This window comes from Ambystoma mexicanum, chromosome 3q (genome assembly GCF_040938575.1).
Source record: "Ambystoma mexicanum isolate Mex_15411 chromosome 3q, UKY_AmexF1_1, whole genome shotgun sequence".
Lineage (NCBI taxonomy): Eukaryota > Metazoa > Chordata > Amphibia > Caudata > Ambystomatidae > Ambystoma > Ambystoma mexicanum.
The window spans coordinates 221188484-221211615 of record NC_090926.1 but is presented as its reverse complement, the minus strand read 5'-3'; the positions used below and the strand labels follow the sequence as shown (position 1 = coordinate 221211615).

The 23132-nt window shown below is 45.8% G+C and overlaps 1 protein-coding gene across 1 annotated transcript in view; it reads right to left on the bottom strand.

The window, feature by feature from the left end:
• Window positions 1-23132, bottom strand: part of MBD6 (methyl-CpG binding domain protein 6) — a 489030-nt gene that overhangs the window by 169068 nt on the left and 296830 nt on the right. Inside the window, exons 8-9 of the mRNA XM_069653591.1 lie at window positions 9483-10216; window positions 8988-9177 (exon numbers count right to left, since the gene is read on the bottom strand). Of these exons, the coding sequence (XP_069509692.1) occupies window positions 8988-9177; window positions 9483-10216 (924 nt within the window). The remainder of the gene's footprint in view (window positions 1-8987; window positions 9178-9482; window positions 10217-23132) is intronic.

Sequence of the window (23132 nt, the reverse complement as noted above, 5' to 3'; positions counted from 1 at the left end):
GTGGGACACGATTCGCAAAGTGAAGTGGGAAGGGTACTTGCATTAAAAAATATCTCATAAAACGATTCTTATTTTGGGTAGGTTAACATCATTTTTTCTATGCAACTTTTTCTGTTACAAATACTTGTTTTAATGTGGGGACTTTCCATACATAAAGTAAGGGGACCACCTTCTACTTTATTTTATTTAAATAAATGAGTTTTTCTTTATTGTTCCAGAATTGTGGGGTGGCACTGTATACTAGGGGATGCTAGATTAGTGACGGCCACGTAGCGAAAAGAGCGACATGACAAATATATCTCTACAATGTACAAGCTTGGTCCAAACTATTCCCCAAGGAGACTTTTGGCATCTTTTCACAGAGGGCTTGTTCTAGTGCCCACATATCGATACACATCATGAGGTGCACTAATCGTTTTTCAGTGATAGCTGCGAAACTCTGCAAAGCTTTAACTGTTAAGTTATGCTTCATTTCGGACTGTGCACTTTTCTACCAAGAATTTAAAAAATGCTCTTTCTGCAATTAAAAAACTGTATGGGTGGCACTCCTGGTCGTGAGAGTAGTCTCAGTAGTTCCAGCGCTATGCTATCCCCTGGGGTGAAGGTCAGTGCTTTTTAACTTTCCTGCCTACTTCCATTACAAACTTTCCAGATGTGGATTCAACCTTTAAACCACACACCTTTCTCTAAACACATTTAGGCTGCCGGAACTCACACTGAACTTTAAACAGGGAGAGCAGCCAGTAGGAACATAATCAGAGTACAAGCGTGTGAAACTCACGGAAATTGATAAAATCCTGCTACCAACCAGCGACCGTCTCTCAACCTCCTACCTATATAATAATACCTAGATAGAGAAAAAAGGATACATGATGTACCCATGACTGCTGAGACTTATGGTGCTTCTGGAGGCATATCAGTATTAACGTCCTTGATGGGCTCAAGGATTAGAGCGTGCCAGATTTTTGTAGATCAATCAAATCATATAAATTGAAACATGAATATAATGAAATCTACTTGCATCTATTTCCAACAAGATTAAACCTTGCAGCAATTTTTTTAAAAAAAGGCTTTCATACTCCTACATGAACTACTTTCTAAATAGTATAAAATTGATATTCCATCTCTCACAGTAATATTACTATCAAATACTTCCTTTAACAACTGTGTATGCAAATGACACCATGCTATACCTTTGGGAACAATGTGTTACGTAGACTACACATCCTCTTTAGATCTACACAGAAGATCTTGGAATACTGTGATATGTGGCATTGTATAAACACAGCAGTGATGCAACTAGTCAATTTCATACACTCCCTCCCATTCACCACCTTAAAAATATACTTTTGGGGAAACACTTCTGGTTCAGAAGGAAAACTTTGCAGAATAAGGCTCTTGGACTTCAAGTCCATGAATTCTGACCAGTTTTCACAGGAACACCATTGTTTCAACCAATACTGCTATACTGTATTACATTTGTGGGTACAAGGGCCTGTTTTAGAAAATTTCCTCAAGCAAAATGCATTTAAGTAAACATAGCTTTGCATGCATCAAGTCACAATAGGTTGATGGGTATTGTGAAAAACCAGAGGATGTTTCACTGCCCTGAACCCCGGGGATCCATTGCTTAGGTGGCCAGGGCACCGCCATTGCGCCTTTGGATCCAGACTCTGGGTCTGGACAAGAGAGGGAGTATCACCTGGGTGAGGGGTGCTCGGGGTCCGCGGAATGGACACCCAATAGGTGCATTGGAAAGGGGGGTATGCTGTGTCACACTATCTAATCCTATTTTGTGGGATATTCTAACTTCCCGGACCACCCACCCCCTTCCTACACAAATACTGAATAATGAGCCGAGGAAGAGGAAATCTAAGGCTGAAAGGATTACCACCCATGGAATACAATGGACATCTCCCTCTAAAGAGATCATGCAGGGTCAGGCACTTGACTTTAATCACGGACACCTAATACCTATTAACTCCCCCCACATGGTTAGTGGAACACCGAGACACACTTGGAGCAAGGTGGTACACGAAAAGGAGCAGACCCTCTAGGGTGATGGCTAACCAGGAGAATGAGAGCGACAAACTGAGGGGTTAATCCAAAAGGCCAAGAAGCCAGAGACCCCAGCACCTCCACCCCCAAACGCTGGTGAGAGATTGTTATTTCCAAAAGGACACGAGGACTGCGTAAGACAGCCCAGCTGGAGGAGGGGGGGGGGAGAAGAGTCTTCGAGTGCTACATGGTTACCAGCCAACCTACCGGGCAGAGTTGGGGAGGCGCTTAAGCAGTAGTGGTAACAACCTTGACTCCTACATCAAAGGGGCGAAAGACAGAAAGCATCTTAATACGACTGGTGAGTTGAAGGTAGCAAAGAAAGCCCGATCTATCGTTAATTGCAATGCTCGCAACAGTATCCGATAAACTGCAAGAGAAAGTAAAACCATTGCTAAGAACTGTGAATATGAAATACAAAGTAGCGGAGTGGTCCGGCGAAGTGCGAATGCCCAATCGAAAGTCTGAAATGTTTTAAAGCTGCAGAGGCAGCGGGAAGTGAAAGGTAATGAGCCTTAAATGAAAAGCTCAAGAACTATTGAACTTTGTTTTGTTGAATCTGCCAAGGGAGCGAGAGGTGGGTCCGAGCCTGGCTGAGGGAGACCTGTGCGTGAAGTGAAAGTTAAAGACAAAGAGGGTCCGAGCACGACCGGGGGAGATCCGCATTTGAAAGTAAAGAAAGTGTCCGAGCCAGATTGAGGGAGACTGGTGTGAAAAGCAAGAGGGTACGAGCCCGACTGAGGGAGATCAGTTTGAAAAGCAAGTCATACATTTTCTAAAAGACATTGAAGCTGAAGGAAAATATGTAAAGCAGAAGTAAAGAAAGGAAGAAGGGTCGAAGTGGTCATGTGGAGGTTAGAGCAAAAATCCTTCCAGTTTCGAAAGTCTTTGACAGTGAAATCAAAACACGAAAGGAGGTTTGAGCACGACTGAGGGGATCCTATAATTAACAGTGATCAAATACTATAAACTGTTTTGCTGAAACTGTGTAGAAACATGAAGGATAACCTGGACTTGGGTGAAGGGAACCAGAGGTTAAACCCGTGAACTTGTGACTCAGACTTGAATGGCCAAGAAGGCTCTGGAGGGCAGAGCCAGCCGCCTAACTGTGTTCACAAGCCAAAGTGTGTTCATCCATCAAGTGTTCCACCTAACCCCGTGCTATATAACGTGAGGGCGAGATTTAATATGGATTTATTTTGCCATTCTGACATTTAGTTTCTTCACAGATTTTTCCTTTTGTAGATACATATCCATATATCACATTAGAGTGTATTATAGTGAGAACAGGCATTGGGTTTTGTTAATATAGACCTTTATTGTTTGACTAAGACTGACTAGGACTGTTTCTTAATTATTTGATGGTCGAGATTACTCCCATCTTAGTTATATAGGGCAAGACAGGTGTTTTTCCAAACTTCTTGAATTTAACAATAAATGTTTTGTGTCAGTGTCTACTTGTGATACCATGCCTCCCTTACAATATTAACACCCTAAACCTAAAACAGAGTTAAATTCACGGTCAAAGAGACCCTTCATCTGAGGTGCATTACATTACTGTAAATTCAAATTTAAATCTCTTACATTTCACACAATGGGCCTCTTTAGGACCCTGCCGGTCCGGAAACAATGGTGGTGGTAAACCCGGAAACAACGGTGGCGGCGGACCGGCACACTACGAGTTCTACAGGCGGGTGGCCTTACTCCCGCCAGGTCTGACCTGGCGGGAGTAACGCCACCCACCTGCAGACGGAAATGGAAACACTGGCACCGTTAATTAGGGTGCCGGTGTTTCAATGATCCCCATCCACATGGAGTCCTATGGGACGCCATGGGAATGGGGAGTAACGTTATTCTGCCTCCGGAATTACCGGACCACCGGGGCTGTAATGCCCCGTTAAGTCAGGCAGGTCCGGAGGCAGTAATTCAATCCAAGTCCGGCGGCAGCCTGCCGGTTTTTCCGCACGGCTACCGCCGGACTCGTAATGAGGCCCAATGTCTTTCAGTAAGTAGTGGTGGCAGATAAACCATTGTCAACTGTGGGGAAATTGTGGCCAGGCAATGCAACCTGTGCCTTTAGAACTTACCATGCATATTTTCTTTTTTCAAATTGAAGTTTATTGCAGTTTTAATATACAAAACATATGAGGCAAAGCCCTCAACTTGAGAGACCAATGTATATCTGAAGAAAGAAAAATATAAAGACGCTAACACTGAAAGGCCTCTTCAACTTGGGGAGAACCAGAAAAGGAAAATCAAGGTACATGAGTCCCCATCAGACGGACATGCCGTCACCAAACCATTTACTTCAAAACAAATATGAGCTGTTCTCTCTGCATCATATTTCCCAGAGGACTTTCTGTCTGAGTGTAAGATTCCACTACTATCCACCCTTGTCACTCAGTGAACTCAGCTGCTCACAATAGTACTTTTCATAGCGCCCAGTCCCTCTGAGTTTCATGCACCCAGAAACTTGGAGCGTCAATGTTCGTCCACCACAACTTAAGCAAACATGGAGATTCTTGAAAGGCCAGATGCCTAGCACAGCTATAGTGTAGACACATTTCCCTTCATGCCTTCCCTGCCGTTATTACAGCTTTCTCAGGGATTGATACGATATGCGATAAGATAGGTTATTTAAAATGCGCTTAATACCCAGACGTTTCTAAGCGCGGACCCAGGGATCGAACCTGTGTTGCTCCGTGTCGTCTTGCTTTCAAGGCGAGCACATTGCCCCTGAACTATCCTCCCGATTTAAGTATTTCTTCAGCTCTCTCAGCATCCCAGAACAGCTACTCTTTATCCTTCCACGTTACCCTTAAATTGGCTGGCCTAAGCAGGCTTGCTTTCACTCCTCGATCCAGAAACACTTTAAGGGTGGAGTTTCCTTCTCCTCTTCTCCATTGTCGATGCAAGATCAGGGAAAAGGTGAATCTTATGATGTTGGTATTTCAAGTTATCTTTCATAGCCACTGCCTTCTGGGTCCTCTCCTTCTCTCGGACCTCCAATAGCTTAACAATCAGCGCAAGGCAGCCCACCCGACAACTCTGAGCTCTTGTTAGAAGCAGACATAGATGGGGTCATCATCCACCTCCATAGTGAGCAATTCTGGGAGGCAACTAGCGACATAGGCAACCGGATAGTCACCCTCAACCACTGGGGGGGGGGGGGGGGGGGGAGGCCCACCACCCTAATTTGTTTGGCCCTCACCCTGTTTTTTTAGGTATTCCAGGCTAGATTGTCCACTCCGGGGTACGAAAAAATCTGCCTCTGCACCTTTAGTTTTTTTCTTCCCCCTTGCCATTATCTTCTTCCTCCCATTAGGGCGCTGCAACTTAGTAGCTTAGGAGCAAGGGTACGTACAGTATAATCTACCACTATGCACTGGTGTTACCGCGTTCTGGGGAGGAGAGCCTTTTATGTACTCTGCATTATGGGGATATTTCAGTGTTCCATTGTTTATCATGTCCACATACCCCTCCTTGCTGTCATGGTACCTATAAATGCCAGCCTTCTAGCCCCATACAAAGATGGCTGTCACCAGCATTACTTCACTCTCCATTTCCACCCAGCGTGTTGAACTTACTCAATATGGCCGCCGTATTTTCTGTGCCTTCAAAACCAAAGTCCTTACATCTGCGATTGCAGGCAGAGTCATGTGCCTCCCAGAGAAACCGTCATCTGAATACTCTCTGTGGTTACAAGGGCTTCTCAGGCCGTTCAGAGCTTGCACCTCCTCCTGGGCTCCCGTGCTTGCTTCTCCAGCGCCAGAAAGGGCCTGCCTGGGGGCACCAGTCGCTCCCAACCCTAGTGAGCCCATCCGATCCGGCACAGAAACCACTCTCTGCTCAGCAACGCAGGTAGACCTCATGAGGTTTTCCGACCTCCGCCTTTGTTATTAAAGTGCCCGGTCTCTGGCTAATTCATTCAGCATTCGAGAAGGGTATACAGAGCTCCGAGGGAAGACTCCAGCTCCTCTGTCATCTTGGACACGCCCCCACCATGCATATTTTCTAAGTGAAAAAAGTGTTTCTAGCCTGGATTTCTTGGTTTTTCGCTTTCCTTTAACCTCTCAGAAGAACTCATTTTTTTAAATGTCTATTATTTTTAAAAGCTGTGTACCACAAATAGCAAGACAATCATTGTATAAAATCAACTAAGTGTACATAAATCAATCAAAACATTCCCCAATTCCCAAACCCTTACCCCCAACAAACCTCTCCATCACCTCTCAGCAGGGCTTGTATCCCAGAGGGTACCCCCAGCCCCTGTGTTGGTGACTTGGTTAGACCAATGGCTGCTTTGTGTCAAATGTGGCCACTTGGTGGGAATCTTTTTCCCTCCTCAATTTCACAAAATGGAGGTTGTGCTTGTTTGAGTGAAAGGCTTGAGGGGTTACATGACTATCCCTTGTCCCCCTGCGTGTGTGGAAGGGGGAGTGGCCATTATGGCAGCTGGATTTGTGTATCCCAGGACTGGTGGCTATAACCAGCCGGAAACCAGTTCTGACTGACATTTGCAGATTCCCTTCTGTTGCGTCAGTGTGTACCTCGAGGGACTGGGTGTGGAGAGAGACAGAGAGATTGGGTTCTGTGTTCACTCACATTCTCCAAAGGGGGATAAAAGCACACCTCTATATGCCTGATCTGATGGGGGAGGACTGGATTCCCCTGCTCCTACTCTAAGGCCCCATCTTCCTGAAGTTCCCGACTGTACCTGCACCGCCAGACCATGAAGACTCTCTGCACCATTTGGACCCCAATTCCTTAATCCAAGGACATCAGGCATGCACCTGGTTTCATCTCTAACTGGGAAGCTCCAGGGGTCTGTGCTGTCCATTTTCCTGCAACCATTAATCCAAACTCATGTCCCAGTACTGTTTCTGTGGCTAGCTCCTCTCTGTTGTGACTTCTCAAGTAAATCTTCAATGATCATCCTTTTTGGGTCTTCTGAAACAAACCCAGCCTGAGAAGTCTTATTATGAGTCGGACGACAGAGGAACCCAGAATCTCAGACTACCACAGACTATACCTTATTTGCCTTTCAGCTCCTATCTCAGACCCACAACCACAAAGACGTCCTATCTTCAACAATTGCTCTTCCCAAGGGATTTGTTGTCCCCCTGCACTGGTGTGTCGTCACTGGAACACAAGCTGGTCAACAAAAAACGTGCACAATGACCGCCTCTGGAAATCGCAAAACTTTCTGTATTTTTTGGAACCATGTTATTAGCGCTAACAATTATGTGGCACTGCTGGTGAGCCCCTTCAATTGAATCTTCATCTTTGGGACCCCTCTTCATACCAAACAGTCCTCTGTGGCCTAAACTCCACCAGATTGTTACAAACTAACGCTTTTTCGCAAAAGCTGCCTAAATTCGCACTAACCAGTTGCCCTGGTTATCTCTAAAAACTCTTTCTGGTGTGGTTTGGAAATGCATTTCACTCAACTGTGATTGCACTTTCTCATCTAGGAAGTACTCTTTGGTGATCTTTTAAAAGCTCTTTGAAACTCGTTCTACTTACCCATAACAGTGTTGCATTTATTTTGTGAAAAATGTACTTACCTCTGTAGTGTTTTATCATTTGCCTTTTCCTATATGTTGTAATGAAAATATACTTTGTGGACATTCTCTCATTTGGTATTTGAGAAAAGCGTGTAGCACCCCATTCACCTACGAAGCATTAAGCATTGGCTGCCCTGCCACACTACCACTTAGAGAGCTTGATGAAACTTGATGGCATCCATGGTACCGGAGTAAGGAAGACGTACCTCAAGACCCTGACCACAGGGCTTAAGTAAAATCCTTCTAGCAAGGAGCATCACCTAAATTAAGATTTCCCTGTACTCCTCCCCAAGCATCAGTCGCTTTTGATGTGAGCTTTTCATTATATGAGTTTGAACAGTAAGCCAGATAGTTTCTACACATAAGGGAGCAGGGCACAGGTGTATCGCACAAACATCACAATTCTATTGGTCACTAGCTGGAGAAACCTAGAGTGTAGTCATCAACTGGTAAATACCTTCCAAAACAGGGAAGGCTAAAAAGGCATGGATGCTCCAGCAAGAACCAACTACAGTCAGGAAGCAGCAGGAAAACCTTTACTTGGCCTTGGTGCATCACTGCTAAATAGGAAAAACAGTGAATGCACTGCTTGCTGCTAGGAAGTTCCTTGATGAACCATAAAAGTCTGCATCAGTCGTATTTTGTGACTGGGTCCACACCAACATAAAACTAGCCTTCTTGGAAGAGTGGCCTCCATTTTGGAATACTGTAGGACTAGGAGGTGATATAGACAAGTCTGTTATCAGGGGACCATTGTGAACTGCTTGCTTTGGTGTGACACACAATGAAAACATCTTATCAACCTGGTGGAGTAGAACAATGAAAAGAAATACATGCCTTTAGACTTTTGCAGCAATATAGCACTCTCTGAATTACTGAACAAAGCGTCATGAAGATCTGTGAACAGTGTCAAATATTTAAAATCTATAGACAAAGTCATGCAAAAAAAAAATCTGCCAATAAACTTTGTTACACAGGGATTTCATGTCTGAGCAAGAGAAACCATATTTTCTAAAAAGAAAAAAATAATTCATTCATAAAAATCAAAAAGTGAATCACAGTTGGCAATACATGATCACTAGCATTTACCCATAAATCCATAGTCCTAGAACAGCTAAGCATGTCGCTTACAGTAGAGTGCCTAGTTCTGATAATAAATAAATTACTTTATTAGCCTGTGCTTTTAAAGTTAGGCAGTCACAGCCAGAGTGTAGTAACTGATTAAAGAGATATGGTCACAACTCTTATGACAATCAGAATCCACCAGTGGTGAAATGTGGGCACAAGTTAGTAATGTAGATCATAACTTTCTGGAAAACACTAAATCCAGATAGTATAATACTAAAATAAAAATGAACTTACCAAGTAAGCTGGCACTCAACAAAGGGTTAATTAGAGGTGGTATCAATGGGTTAAATCTCCCTGGGGCTGCCACATTGTGGTGGATTGGGACTGGTGTTTCTGCTGGAGAGATGGATGCTTTCCCCTCAGTGGAAGAGGAGACAGTAGTGGTTGGAGTATTGATGGTGGAGGTAGATCCTAAGGTGGATACCTTAAAAGAAAAATAAGGAGGGCAGGGATTATGGACTTGTCAAGATATGGATAAGTCACAGAGAATCAGTAGTTAACTGAGACAGACAAACATATCTAAAGAAAGACACATATATGCAATTGAACTGCTTGATAACACTAATCACAAGTAGATTATACGGGCTGTGGAAATATTAATTAATCCATTAAACAATATAGCCCTGCTAAAGATAACATGTTAAAAAATAATTGATATACAAAAAGCAAAGTAAAAAAAACAGGCTACTTCAGGAGAAAGGATAAACCATGAAAAGAGCCCCATCTCACCTGGGTTTGGCAGACACTAGAATCAGAGGAACTGAGGCTGGCTGCCAGAAGAGCAGAGTTCAAAGCCAGAAGTGCGGGAGGAAGAGAGAGGGCTGGGAAAAGAAGAGACTGTAAAACATCAGCAGCAGGAAATGCAGAAAAGGCATCGTCGACATTGCCAGTTACTGGTCCATCTCCTCTATCTCCAGGATCTGATGGTGAAGTGGGTAATGTGTCTTGCACAGGAGGCAAGGACATCAAAGCAGAAAGGAGCTGGCTCTGCTGCTGAAGGAAATCCAAGGGTGGTACTAGGGAGGTTTGAGAGGGGTTCTGGAGCAAAGATGCCATTAGTAGACTCTGCAGGGTCTGGGCCTCCAGCTCGCCAAGACTCGCCTGCAGTGCCGGGCTGGCAGCAGCAGCAGTGTTCTGGAGGCCCAGAGGGACATCGTTCTGTCCAACAAGTGATGTAGAGATTAGGTTCATGAGGCTCTGGTTTAAGAGGTGCTGTCGCTGGGACAGGGCCAAAGACAGCGGGAGTGATGCCAGAAAGCTCTGCGTGAGCAGGTTGGAGAAGCTAGGGGCATTGGCAACAGAGTTTGACAGGGGCAGGACCTCCTCTTGGTTCAAGAATGGAAAGACATCCCCAGGAGGCAAGTGGCATGGGAGCACACTGTTCTCAGCAGTGCAGCTTACAGTAGGACTGGGAGAAGAAGTCACTTTCGTGCCCGTCGCCAAATTGGTAGAAGCGTTTGAAACTGCAATAAAAAAAACACTTCATTAAAATCAAATCCTCTGAAACATCACAGTGCACTGCCAACAGAAAGACTGCCTTTCCACTGTTACATTACATCATTTGTTCTACCTTGGAAGCACCATTAACAGTAATATTTCAAAACCGTATTTAAAAAAAGGAAAACATATAGCCATTGTCCCTTCCTCTTGGAGTATGTATTACAAGGTCAATGAAGATAAGCGTCTAAGTTGGAAGGGACTGACTCACCCTCACGCGTGAGACTCTCCTGAACATTGCACACAATCTAAGCATCAAAGCGACTCACAAAAGTTTTCTCAAGAGGGTTATTTGTCACAAAATGTTAGAAGCCAAAGCATCATAGGTTGTACGAAGCTACCAAACAAAGCTGCTTTTAGATTGTTAGGGTGCGGGGGGAATCACCTTAACAGAGTTCTCCTTCTGTTCAATTCCCTCCATGGCTCTACTGCTCTGTGCTTCTGTCTGCATGTGTTTACGCAGATGTCTTCCAGGCATCTTTCCTTTGGTGATCTGCTCCCCATCACTCCTCTACTAATAAGGGGGAAGACCACCATTACCTCTCGATTTTGCCCTCCTGCCCAACCCACTGCTTGCATGACACTAAGGAATGACGTCTCTGGCATTCCTTTGTGTAGAATTCCCTAAACTGCATGAGAGGCAGCTGAACAACACTGCAACATCTCTACTGTGGAAAGATGACCTAGTGCCAAAGAAACTCCATACCACTTAGTCCCCAGCCCAGCAAATAAAACCTTTAGTACCAGCATTAAACCACAGGGAACGCTGCAAGATTTATTGTTAATCAGGTATTAATTGAGCACAGACTTAGCTTCAAGAAGCAACAGAGCGCTTTACAATCATAGGGGGAAGAACATGGTGAGGGAAGCAGAGAAACAAGGTAGCAGGTAGCAGGGAGCCAACACCAGGGAGGTGAGGGGAAGGCAATCTGGCAGCAACCAGCATAAGAAACAGTGGGGAGCCAATCACCCAGTCTTAGGTAGGGTGGGGGAGTGGAGGGTGTGTGGAGGAGCCATTCCTTGAAAAGGAGGGTCGTGAGCATCTTGCTGAACTGTAGAAGCGAAGGGTAGAGTCTGATGTTGACAGGGAAGTGGTTCCAGATTCATGGAGTGCAGACAGAGAATGCATGTATTCCGGTTCTTTCCTTCCTGCACCGTTGGAATTTAAGACTGCACATGTCCTTACTTCTGATGGATCGCAGGCCTCCAGAAATGCTGAGTTTCTCAGTGAGGTAGCTTGGGGAATTTAGGGTGACAGTCTTGTAATGATGCAACAGGATTTGAAGATGATACAGGCTTGCAGTAGGAGCAAGTGAAGTTCGATGAGGGTTGGGCTGACGTGGTTGAATTATCAGAGTCCTTCCATGAGTTGTACTGCAGTCCCAGGGTATTCACTGGAAGGCCTACCAAAAGGGCTTCCAAGTGAGAGGACAAAGGCTTGGACAATAGAACTAACTTCGTTTTCTGGGATGAAGGGCTTGACTTCTCACATGAGACAAAGTTGGTACCAAGCCCTTTGTGTCTTCCTTGCAGAGTGCTGTTTGAAGGAGTGGTTGTTGGGATAGTTTTCTAAAGTCCAACTAAAGGCTTCATAAAACCATATCTGAGGCAGTACAAAACTCCACCCATAGTATAAGGCCGTACCACCCGAGAACATTTGGTAGCGTTGACAGAGCAGTCTGGTTTATTTTAGGAATGAGAGAGGGCTGTAGCTTGGTACAAAGAAATTATTGCATACATTTGGTCCAAAGAAAAACTGAAACACTATGTATTGTAAAAATTATTATTTATTATACATACATGTAGGTCAAGATACATCTTGGGAAAGGTCTACATATTATATAAACACAATCATTAAAAACCAACTTAATACGCATGGTAATCAAACCTAAGTATAACCTTGTTAAGAATAGCAATCCGCAGTTCAAGGTGAGTCAAACCTAGTGTAACACATTCAGAATGGCATGAAGCTATTCTTGGGGAGTAAAACCTAAGTAGTTACACTTTTAGAATACCATGGGTAATTCCAGGACGGCAGACCCTATTGGTCAGAATATAGAGTATTATCCAGTTATAGAATCACTTAATTAGACCAACACTGTTACAAGTATATCCTGCAACATATGTAACTTTCTTCTTTTATGGATGGATAGTGTTACACGCCAATGTTACTTTTTAGAACACAGTTCAGAGGGAGCAACTTGACTTGTATAGTTTCTAGAGGGGCCTAAAGCTGCTCATGGGCAAGTAAGAGCCTAGTGAATCCTTTTTAGAAGTGCACTAAAGCAATTCAGGGAAAGCCCAAGCCAACATTACATTTTAAGAAGAGCAGCAGCAATTCAAGGTCAGAATAACCTATTGGTAGCTAAACAATTACACTATGTCTATTAAAGGAATAGGCAGTTTAACCAGTGATACTTATCAGAAGTGTAGAATACAATTCATGGGGAAGTAGGAACTCTTAGTAGACCTTTAAGAAGGCAATAAGCAGTTCAGGGCAACTAAGCACCCATATAAGTTTGAGGGGTTACAAGCCACTCAGTATTGACTCCAAGACTGTTTTAGAGGAGGACTTGGGCCTTGGGTCCTTATCCAACGATGAAGCTTTGCAGGCTAGGTCTGCAGATTTTTGCAGGTGCAAGCCGTTCTCCTTCGGTTTTTCGGTGCGTAAAGTAGAAGTAGCCCGAGAAGGGGGATTTTGCGACCCCTCACCACTTGACAAAGGCCTTTTAGAGGAGGAGGAAAGCTTGGCTTTTTCCTGACTGGATGAAGGCATAGGCTCACGTGTCCGCTGTTTCTTAGGCAGCGCTTCTTCGGATCTCGACCTTTGGCGTGATGGTGACCTCTTGTCCGAAGGAGTGGCAGCCCTGCCTCCGCGTGAAGAGCCGACCTCCGAGGCCCGATAGGCTCCCTCGTTTAGGCAACAAATTAAGCAGATGTTGCGTTCCTTGCAGGTTTTTTGTGAGAACCTGTGACAGATGTTGCAATTTTCGGCCAAATGATTAGGGTACAAGCAGTACAGGCACTTTGAATGCCTGTCCCCCCCCCCCCCTCGTACACATTCCTAGACTGCAGGTCTCACACGGCGTGAACAAAGATTTCTTCGGACCCGAGGATTCCATAACGGGATCGGAAACACACCTTTCCTTTTCAAAAGACTGGAAACGGCGAAAGGTGTAGTGACGAAAAAGAAACTTCTCTCACACAAAGACTAATTCTCTCAGTAGAGAAAGCGAGGTAATCCCAACGGTTTGGAAGACGGTTGAAATCCGAGGGGACGCAGCGAGGGTGGGGCTATGCACTCAATGTCCCATTGGTGCTGCCCAAAGCACCCATAACGATGTTGATGGCACACTAAAGGTGTCAAAGTTTTTTCCAGAGGAAAACTACTATATTGAAGTTACCAGGGTTTTCCCAGCCTGATGGGGGAATATTCACAGCAGGTGGATCCATGAAAGATCCAATGCTGGAGAAAGAAATTCCCCCCCTCACCTAGTGACACAGAAAAATAATCACAAAGTCCAAGCAAAACATTCTGAGGTTGACACAGGTCAGGATGATTTATCACTAATATGAAAATCTTACCCAACAGTGGTGTCTATGGATGTCAAACCCAAAAAACTTGGTACAGATGGCCAGCTGGGGTGTGAAACCCTAGAGGTTCATAGCAAAGAGCCAGGTCTGGATGCTAGGGTGTTTAGTGTTGTTGGCCAGCAGTAGGAATTCTGTCTTGGAGGGTTTGAGCTTCCTGTGGATGTCTTCGAAAGAGGAGATCTTGAGGTACAGCTGTGTGTCATCTGCGCATTGGTGCATGTGGCCGTTATATGGAGCTACAAGGGTTACAAGCGGTTCCATGAAAAGATTAAAGGACAGTGGGAGAGGGTGGATCCTTTTGGGACTCCACCAAAGATGGGTAGAGTTGGTGATCTGGAGGAATCCATTTGTACAAACTGGTGGCAATTAGAAAGATAGGAGTTGAACCAACCGAGGATGATCTTGCTATCCCCGTGCACAGATGTAGATTATCAGTGAGTGCCTGGTGGTCTACTGTGTCAAATGCTGCTGGAGAACTAGGAGGGAAGGATGCCCATCATTGAGGATTTTAAAGGCATGGATACAAAAGAAGCTCTACTCTGCCTTTCAAATTATTAAAGTGTATCTAATACAACATATTTTACAAACAAACACGGCTATTAAACATGCCATACTAAACAACCATGATCTATTGTTATTGCTCGGGTCGTTACCACAAAGTTACTCTTAACTACTTACACTTCTGAGACATGCTAACCTGGAAATAGACTACAGACTGGTATATATAGCGAGAAGAAACAAAATTGAAATGGAATTGTGGAGGAGGCCTGCTTACTGGATGTGTGGTTTGACATGCCCTTATTACACACTAGATTGAACCAGACCAGTTCAAAGACTGTCATAGATCCATCACAGACTGATCTTAAAGAAAGATAATCAGCGGGGGGCGTGGCCGGCCGAGGACCCGCTCGGATGGCTCCGAGGTAGGCTCCGAGAACCCCTTTCCTGACAAGGCTCAAACCTCCCATAAAATAGTCCGTTTTCGCTGGAAAAATGAGGTAAACGTTGATGAATACCTAAGGCGTCGCTGGGGAAAAGAAGAAGTAACGTGTAGCCACCGTGGGCGAGTTCGGAGCGTTTTTGTGAAGCGATCCGAGCCTCCCACCAAGATGGTGGCCCGGTGCTGAGGAACGAGTGCCCAACGCGGGACACCGACTAGAAATGCAGCGGTTGAGGAAAAGGTGGCCCCAGCCGAGCCGAGCATATCAGTGCTCATTTTGGTCCAATATGGGGAAAACTACCACTCTCCGGCCCCAAGAGATATAGGAGTGCCTGGAGCCTGTCCGCGAGGAATGAAGAGAGGAGCAGAGGTCCTTGTGCACCGCCATCCAACAAGGTGCTGCAAGGACAGGACGGGAGCTGCCTGACGCACCGAAAACAGTGAGAAACAACGATCCAGCGTGTGTGCCCACTCCCCAGGGGTGCCGAAGAGGATGGACGGTGGAACCATCCTTGAAATGCTGACAGAGGGGCTGCCAGCAGAACCGCCGGTTCCCAAAATGAGGCGCAGCATGGGCAGCGAGATTACAGCATGAGCACCCGTTGAGAGCAGGGGCAGCAGCAACATGCGGTGATCGCCGGACCCACCAGACCTGCCATCCGGAAGAGACCTGCTGGGCTAAACACTGCGGGATCAAACAAGGTGAGTATATAGAAGCGGGGCGGCGGGAAGGGCCGTGCTGGAACTTCGAGCGGCGGTTGGGCGCACCTCAGCCTTCCCCCACCTCCCACGCGGTTGGAGTAGGGCCGTGATCCCAGCACTTCCCGGCTGGGTGCAGGCTGGGCGAGACGCGGAGGAGGTGGGGGGGGGCGCACTGCCTGGATGCCCGACACTGAGGCCTATGCGGGACTCCCGAGGAGGAGGCACGCATCAGCGCAACCCGCGCAACACAAGAGGAACGGCCAGCTGTATGCTAGACCGGAGCGTGATTAAATGGATTCCTGGAGGAATCTCCTTGGCACGTAGCAGTTGGCACCAGTGAGAAATTCTACAGACCTGCTGCAGAGCCGCAATGTCATGCTTGGTCAACCAGGGAGGATGAGAGTGTGTTCTCCCCACAGATCGCCCTGAGGCTCTAGAGATGATGCTCCTGTACCCCAGCTAGGGGGGGAATAACCCAATGACAACCGAGGCCACCCAATAGGTTGCCCCCATAGGCAGACCCCAGCCAATAGAGCGGCTGGAAATCCCAGAGGAGAAGCAAGAGGGACAGACCTAAGAGGCCCTGAATTCGAAGGAGTCTCAAGACCCAGCTGAGGACACTTGGCAGAGGCAAAAACCCCTGTGGAGCTCTGCGAAACGGAGGAACAAGGGAACCACCTGTGCCAGCACAGGATGACCTACGAACAAGCCAGAGACAAGTTCAACCCCGAAACAGCCGCGGAAAGTGCTCCCTGCCTCCCGCCCCACTCAAATATGTCCAAGCAATCCTCTAAATCGAAAGGGGGTGCATCGGGAGCGATAAAAGCGATGATGCAAGCGGCGGAGACTCAAAAACATGGCCAGATCCAAGCTACTGCCCAGGAACACCCCTCCCCAATCGAAGACTCAGTCGAAACAGCGGACCCGCCAATCCGGAAATCAGACCTCCTGGCAATGCTGCAAGAGTTGAAAAAAGACATTAAATAAAGCACTGCAGTTTTAGCCAAGTCTATAGCAGATCTCAATAAAGGGGTCATGGCAGTTGAAAGAAGGGTGGATGAGGTGGAGACCACGATAGCCGAACAGGGACATGAACATGAAGAACTAACCAAAAGAGTACAGGAGCTTGAACAACAGATGGAGCGGGTTCAGAATAGGCAGGAAGATGCCAAAAACAGGTCTAGAAGAAATAAGATATGGATCCGGGGAATCCTGACAATATGTAATAGACCTGTTTCAACATATCCTGGATACTGGGGATGACAAAGACATGGTGCTGGACCGCACACACAGGGTCTACTCAACATATCAACTCCCCGGATGTCCTAACACGAATACACCTATTCCAGTTGAAAGAAGACATTATGCGTGCCGTAAGGAAAAAAGAACCCACATACTTCAGGTCCGCAACCATTCAACTATACCAGGACCTGGCGCAAGCAACCCTCCTCAAGAGGAAACGGCTGAGGGTTGCAACAAACTGGCTGTGGGCTAAGGGGGTGCGCTATCGCTGGGCATACCATACCAGTCTACGATTTGAATGGGAGGGCCAACGGTACACGATTACTAAAGAGGAAGAAATGGAGAGCCTTATGAGAGGCGAAGAAGATAACGAAAAATCTGGCGCAAATGGCTCCCCATCTAGAGACAAAAGGAGGGTGGACCCATCCGAAACGAACAATGGAAACCTGCGCGCCCCCGTCTAAAGGGCCGCAATAAGGACACCAACGTTACGGATCCTGCGTGATCGATCGACCGACCTTGAGGCATTAATAGACATATCTAAAGAGTGGTGCCAAGTAGCAAACGCCTGATCTCGAACTACGATAGGCGCCAACAAGAAGGAGTGTAAATATGAAAGCTGGGGACAAGGGTGGCTAAGGGGAGAGATGCGTGGAACTTTCACCAACTCAACTGCACGGGAGATCAACAAGCGGATTCCCCGATGTCCTGACAGGATGGAACTACAATCAAAACATGATCTGTGCAGGGGACAGTTAGCAGCTCTACGGGCGCATACTTGGAAATCCCTACGAGAATCTGAATCAACGGTGGATGGGAGGGGGGGGGGGGGGGACAAGGGGGGACCAGACCCTAATTTCCCAGGTAAATTCGTACCTGGTGATTTGTTGTGGTAAATCCACTATGGGTGTTTATAGAGGAAGTTGGAGTTCGGGGTTAAGGGGTTAAGTACTCAAAGACATGGAAGGGCCTCAGGAATTTAAGAGAAGCAAAAGTGTAAGACACGAGAATGGCCGATTTAACATTTGTCACACTAAACGTCCAGAGGCTTAGTTCCCCAATCAAACGCAAATCCATGCCATCTAGACTGGGAAATATGCAGGCCTCGTCAGTCTGGATGCAAGAAACACATCTGCTTAGAGAAGATGAGCACAGATTGAGGCACAGGGCCTTCCCCATGCAATTCTTCGCCTCTAGTGGAACAAAAAGACGGGTGGGCATCCTGCTGGCCAAAGGGGTCACCTTTGAAAAACAATTTGTAAAGAAAGATCCGGAGGCCCGCTACCTGCAGGTGGGAGGAAAATTGATGGGGCAGCAGGTAACGTTGGTATCGATCTATGCCCCTAACGACGGACAGGACCGATTTCTGATAGAGGTGCTCCCGATCATCGTGCAGTGGGGGGAAGGGTCAGATTCTAATTGGGGGCGATTTTAATGGAGTAATGGATGCCGAGATGGACAAAACTCTCCCGGCTTCCTCTAACGACCACACGTTCAGACCGGCCCAAAAAATTCCTCAGAGATCTACATCTAATTGAAACGTGGCTCTTCTTTAACCCACAAGACAGGGCATACACCCATTACTCTGCGGTACATAGAGGCAACTCCTGGATTGACATGGTGCTGATCTCTGACTCGCTGATCCCACAAGTTATGGGATTAGAGATTGGAGTGAGGTGCTTGTCGGACCATGCCCCGGTCCTCTTAATGTTGGAACTCCTAAGCCCACAGTACCAGCCCCGCAAACCATGGCACTTAAATGAAGTAATCTTGAAAGATGTAGCCCTCAGAGCAGACATAGAACAAACCCTGAAGAATTACTTCCAAGAAAATGTCACCCCTGGTATACACTGGGACACCATTTGGGACGCAAGTAAGGCTGTGGTAAGAGGGGAATTTATAGCGCACACAACAAACTACATTAAAACAAAAGAAAGGGTGAGTCGAGATATGGAGACCAAAGTGGCAGAAGCCGAAGCAGAGTATAAAAACAGGGGCTCACAGAGAGCATGGAGGGCATTGAAAAAAGTCAGGGCAGTCTTAGAGACCCACCTGGTGGATGAAGCATGCTTCTTCTTGTACGAACCAAACAATCCTACTATATTAAAGGAGATAAGAGAAATCGATTCCTCGTAGCCAAATTGAAGCAGTGAAGAAACCGGAATTGCATAACCCAACTCCGAAATCCGGAAGGGAACCTAGTACCGGGGGAAAAAGCAATAGAGGAAGTAATCCAATCATATTATACCAAAAACCTAAGAAGGGAGGACCTGGTGAGAGAAGATCAGACCGCATTCCTTAACCAAATGACCCTGCCACAAATCAGCGATTCGGACAGGCAAATGCTAGAAGCCCCCATAGCGGAGGAAGAGGTGGGAGAGGTAATAAAAGCACAAAAAGCGAACAAAGCCCCTGGCCCAGATGGGCTTAGTAATGCATATTACAAAACGTTCAGAACCACCCTGATGGGCCCCCTAACGAAACTGTTTAACTCCATTCGGGACTGCGGGAGGATCCCTGGGGACATAAGCCAGGCAACCACAGTACTGATATTAAAACTGGATAGAGACCCCAGTGAATGCGCGAGTTACCGCCCTATATTGCTATTAAATGGGGACGCAAAAATCTACTCAACGGTGCTGGCCCATAGACTAGCGGAGGTACTGCCGTGGATAATAGACACAATTGAATGGGGTCGCAGAACAGGAAAGCGATTCTCGGTTCTGGCGTTAGACGCCTCCTGAGACTTGGACAGTCTACATTGGGGGTTCATACAGCTGACTGTGGAAAAGTTCGGGTGTAGCCCGATTTTTACCCGCATGGTAATGGCCAATTTCGCAGAGCCATCCACATGGCTAATGGTTAATGGACGGTTCACAGATAATATCCTCATTCAGAAGGGCACAAGACAGGGGTGTCCACTGTCGCCTCTGATCTTTGCCATGGCCATGGAGCCGCTGGCACAAAAAGCCCGATGACCCAGAGATACAGGGGGTAGATGTAGGTGCCAGAGGGCCCCAAAAAATAGCTCTCTATGTGGATGATATCCTCATGATTCTCAAAGACACAACACACTCACTACCAATAGCATTAGACCTACTAGAGGAGTTTATGAAGGTTTCCGGATTCCATATCAATTATGGTATATCCAGTGCGCTCAATATTACCGAGAGAGCGGAGCAAGTGACAGAATGGGAAGACAGGTACCCGCTGAAGTGGAAACAGAGTGCGGTAAAATACTTCGGAATACAGTTAACCCCCAAATACGGAAAACTATATGGGGCCAACATGGCGAACTACTGAAGGAGCTAGCGGGGGGACCTAAAACGTGGGGAGGTGCAAGAACTGTCATGGCTGGCAAGGATAACGGCAGTGAAAATGACCCTGCTCCCCAGGTTCCTCTATGTGGTAAGAGTCTGACCAATATGCATCCCAACTCCAGCCATTCAAAAATTACAAAGGGAGATAATGGCATTTATTTGGAAAGGGAAAAAAACAAGGGTCCCGAAAAAGGTCCTGTTTAGACAACAAATGTTGGCAGGGCTGGGAGTCCCTGAAATTCGCAGATACTTATGGGCAGCGCAGATAGCCCCCGTATTACAATGGTCACCCAGAAATAATCAAACCGGTTGGGCGGCCCTCGAAATGGAAGCAACCAGAGCCCCCCTAGATAGCCTTTCCTTCCTTGCTGAACGACACAGAAACAAAGAAGGTACATTACTCGAATCTACCAAGGCCACCTTATGGTACTGGGACAAGGCGTTACGAAGTACAAAGGTGAAGATTGGGGGAGGACCTTTGACACCTGTAGCCCACAACCCGGACTTCACCCCCTGAATGCGACCTGACTTCTGGGTACAATGGGGAGGAAGTGAGAAAACATTGACAATGGGAGACCTTTACGAAGAAGGTACACCCCTAACCTTTCAGAGATGCAAGGCTAGATTTAATATACCTGAAACTGAGAGGTTCCATTATGTTCAACTAAGGCATTGGATTTCTATCAGGAGGGTCCGGAGGAGGCAACCCGGGATCCTGTGGGATTAGAACTCACGATAAAAGGCCAATTCGGGAAAGGGGTGTCGAAACTGTATAGCTTAATGGAGCAGTAGACCCTGAAGAATCCCTCCTATATATGCAAAAATGGGAGGCAGAAGTAGGGAAACCAATCTCTGGTGAAAATTGGAGGCAAATATGGCAAAGAGCCGCTAAAGCCTCCAAATGCACCTCTATCAAAGAAGCAGCATACAAAATGTGTTTGAGATGGTACATAACACCTGCATGCATGCATTCCATTAACCCAGACTACCCCATATCCTGCTGGAGAGGCTGCAGACAACCTGGTAACCCAATACATATGTGGTGGTCCTGTCCAATAGCGGAAATATACTGGAGGGAGATCCTAAGCCACATCAAGGAGATCACAGGGGTACAACTGCTATTCGATCCGATGGTGGTCCTACTGGGGGAGGCGGTCGAGGGGTGCTATGCAAAATCCGGGTCGAAAGCTCACCTCGTTACCCATATGTTAAGGGCTGCTAGAATAACCTTGACTCACACTTGGTAGAACAAACAAGGACCGATAGTGGCCATGTGGTGGGTAAGACTATGGGGGTGATGGTCATGGAAAAGATAACCAAACTATCCCACGGCTCTTACACAAAATATTTGGACACCTGGATGCCACTACACAATTTTACAGATGATAGAGAACAAATGTATTTCAAGCCTAAATTATTGCGCAGTATTCCTGTTATTTAAAAGCACATACTCTGAACCGGAAGAGTACTTGATCCAAGAGATTCAGACTGTTGGAACATGCTACACCGTATCCAAATGTTGAGATTGTTGGGGGTTGGGGGGAGGGAATATTTTCAAATGTTTGTAACGTATGCTTTTGAAAAACCAAAATAAATAAAGTTGGTTAAAAAAAAAAGAAAGATAATCAGCCAGTGAAGATGAACAAATGAGATCTTTATGGGCAATTAATTATGTTGGATATTAACTTTGCTGTTAGGACACTTCCACAAATTATGTCTCTTTCGTTTGAGGATTCTTTGGAGGGAGGTTTATAGAGAGGGTGGATATGACAGTGGAAAGTCATACAGTATACAATGCACCACTCATTGCACTAGGTTATAACCATGGTCTGGATAACTCAAGTATAGGAGCCCAAGGTTTTGACTTTAAAGAATCCTAGTTGCCAAGAAATGTATTATTAGTTTGGAAACACACAACTTGTACAAATAAAGACTTGTGGCTTAAGCCAAGTAATTTTGCCTCATTTGAGAGAGTGCCGTTTAGATGGTGAGCAATGGAAAAAATAAAATATAAACACAAATATGAAAAGATCTGGAATAAATTCAAACACCTATGCATGATTATACTGCATGGGAGGGGTAAGGGTACTGTATGTGGGTCCCCTCTTTGTATGTTCTCTGTCTTTACTGCACCCTAACAGTTACATTGGTATTTAGTACCAACAATTAAAATGGGTTTGTCTTAATGCAGACTTATTTTTGAGCATATAGCTCTATGTCACGAGACATCTAAACAAGTGAAACATTACTACCCTGTAAAAGTATCTTTAAAGATTTACATCCAAAAGCATATTGAAAAAAACATATGCAATATGTGCCATTTCCTGAAAGGCTAGGATTTTTACCAGTACTTTTCTGGGGGGATAACATGTCTGTTTCAAGGAAGTAGGGCTCACACTCAGACACCATTTCAGCCTCTAGGTCTTCCACCTTGGTGAACTATTTTGATGGCAATGATGCTTTCCATTTACTGGTCTCAACTGTGTAGGCTCCCAAGTATTCTATATACAGCAACTTGGGCCAAGCATTCAGAAGACTTTCCATTTGCTTTCTTTTTTGTCCTGATGAAGACACGTGTATACTATGTGCATGTCGAACAGGTTTTTTCAATGGGCTTCAGTCACTCTAAATATGTGAGACAGCAAATGATTAAAACACATTGCATACATTATTTGTAAACAAGCTGCATCGGCGCGGTCTCCGAAAAAGTATTTGCAACAACGATGATTGATCTGAAAGTCTTAATGTTAGGTTTTCCTTTCTCAACTCCTTCATTCCAGGGCAAAAGTCAAGGGCATACAAAAATTAAATGACGGGTTCAGTGAATAAAAAAAGGGCATTGTGGATAGCAAGTACACAACCTACATGGATTCTTTATGATCTGCCAAGATTAGAGCCCGATGAAAGTTTATTTTTAAATAAAGTGTGCAACACTTGGGGTCAACCGCTAGATGGTAGGCTATGCAAATCATGCAAACCTAAAACAGGTTAAAAAGCCTCAAAAATACATATTTTTAAAACTTGACTGTTAGTAAGAAAAGCACTCGCTTTCAATGAAGGGCTTTCAAGGACAGGACTTATTCC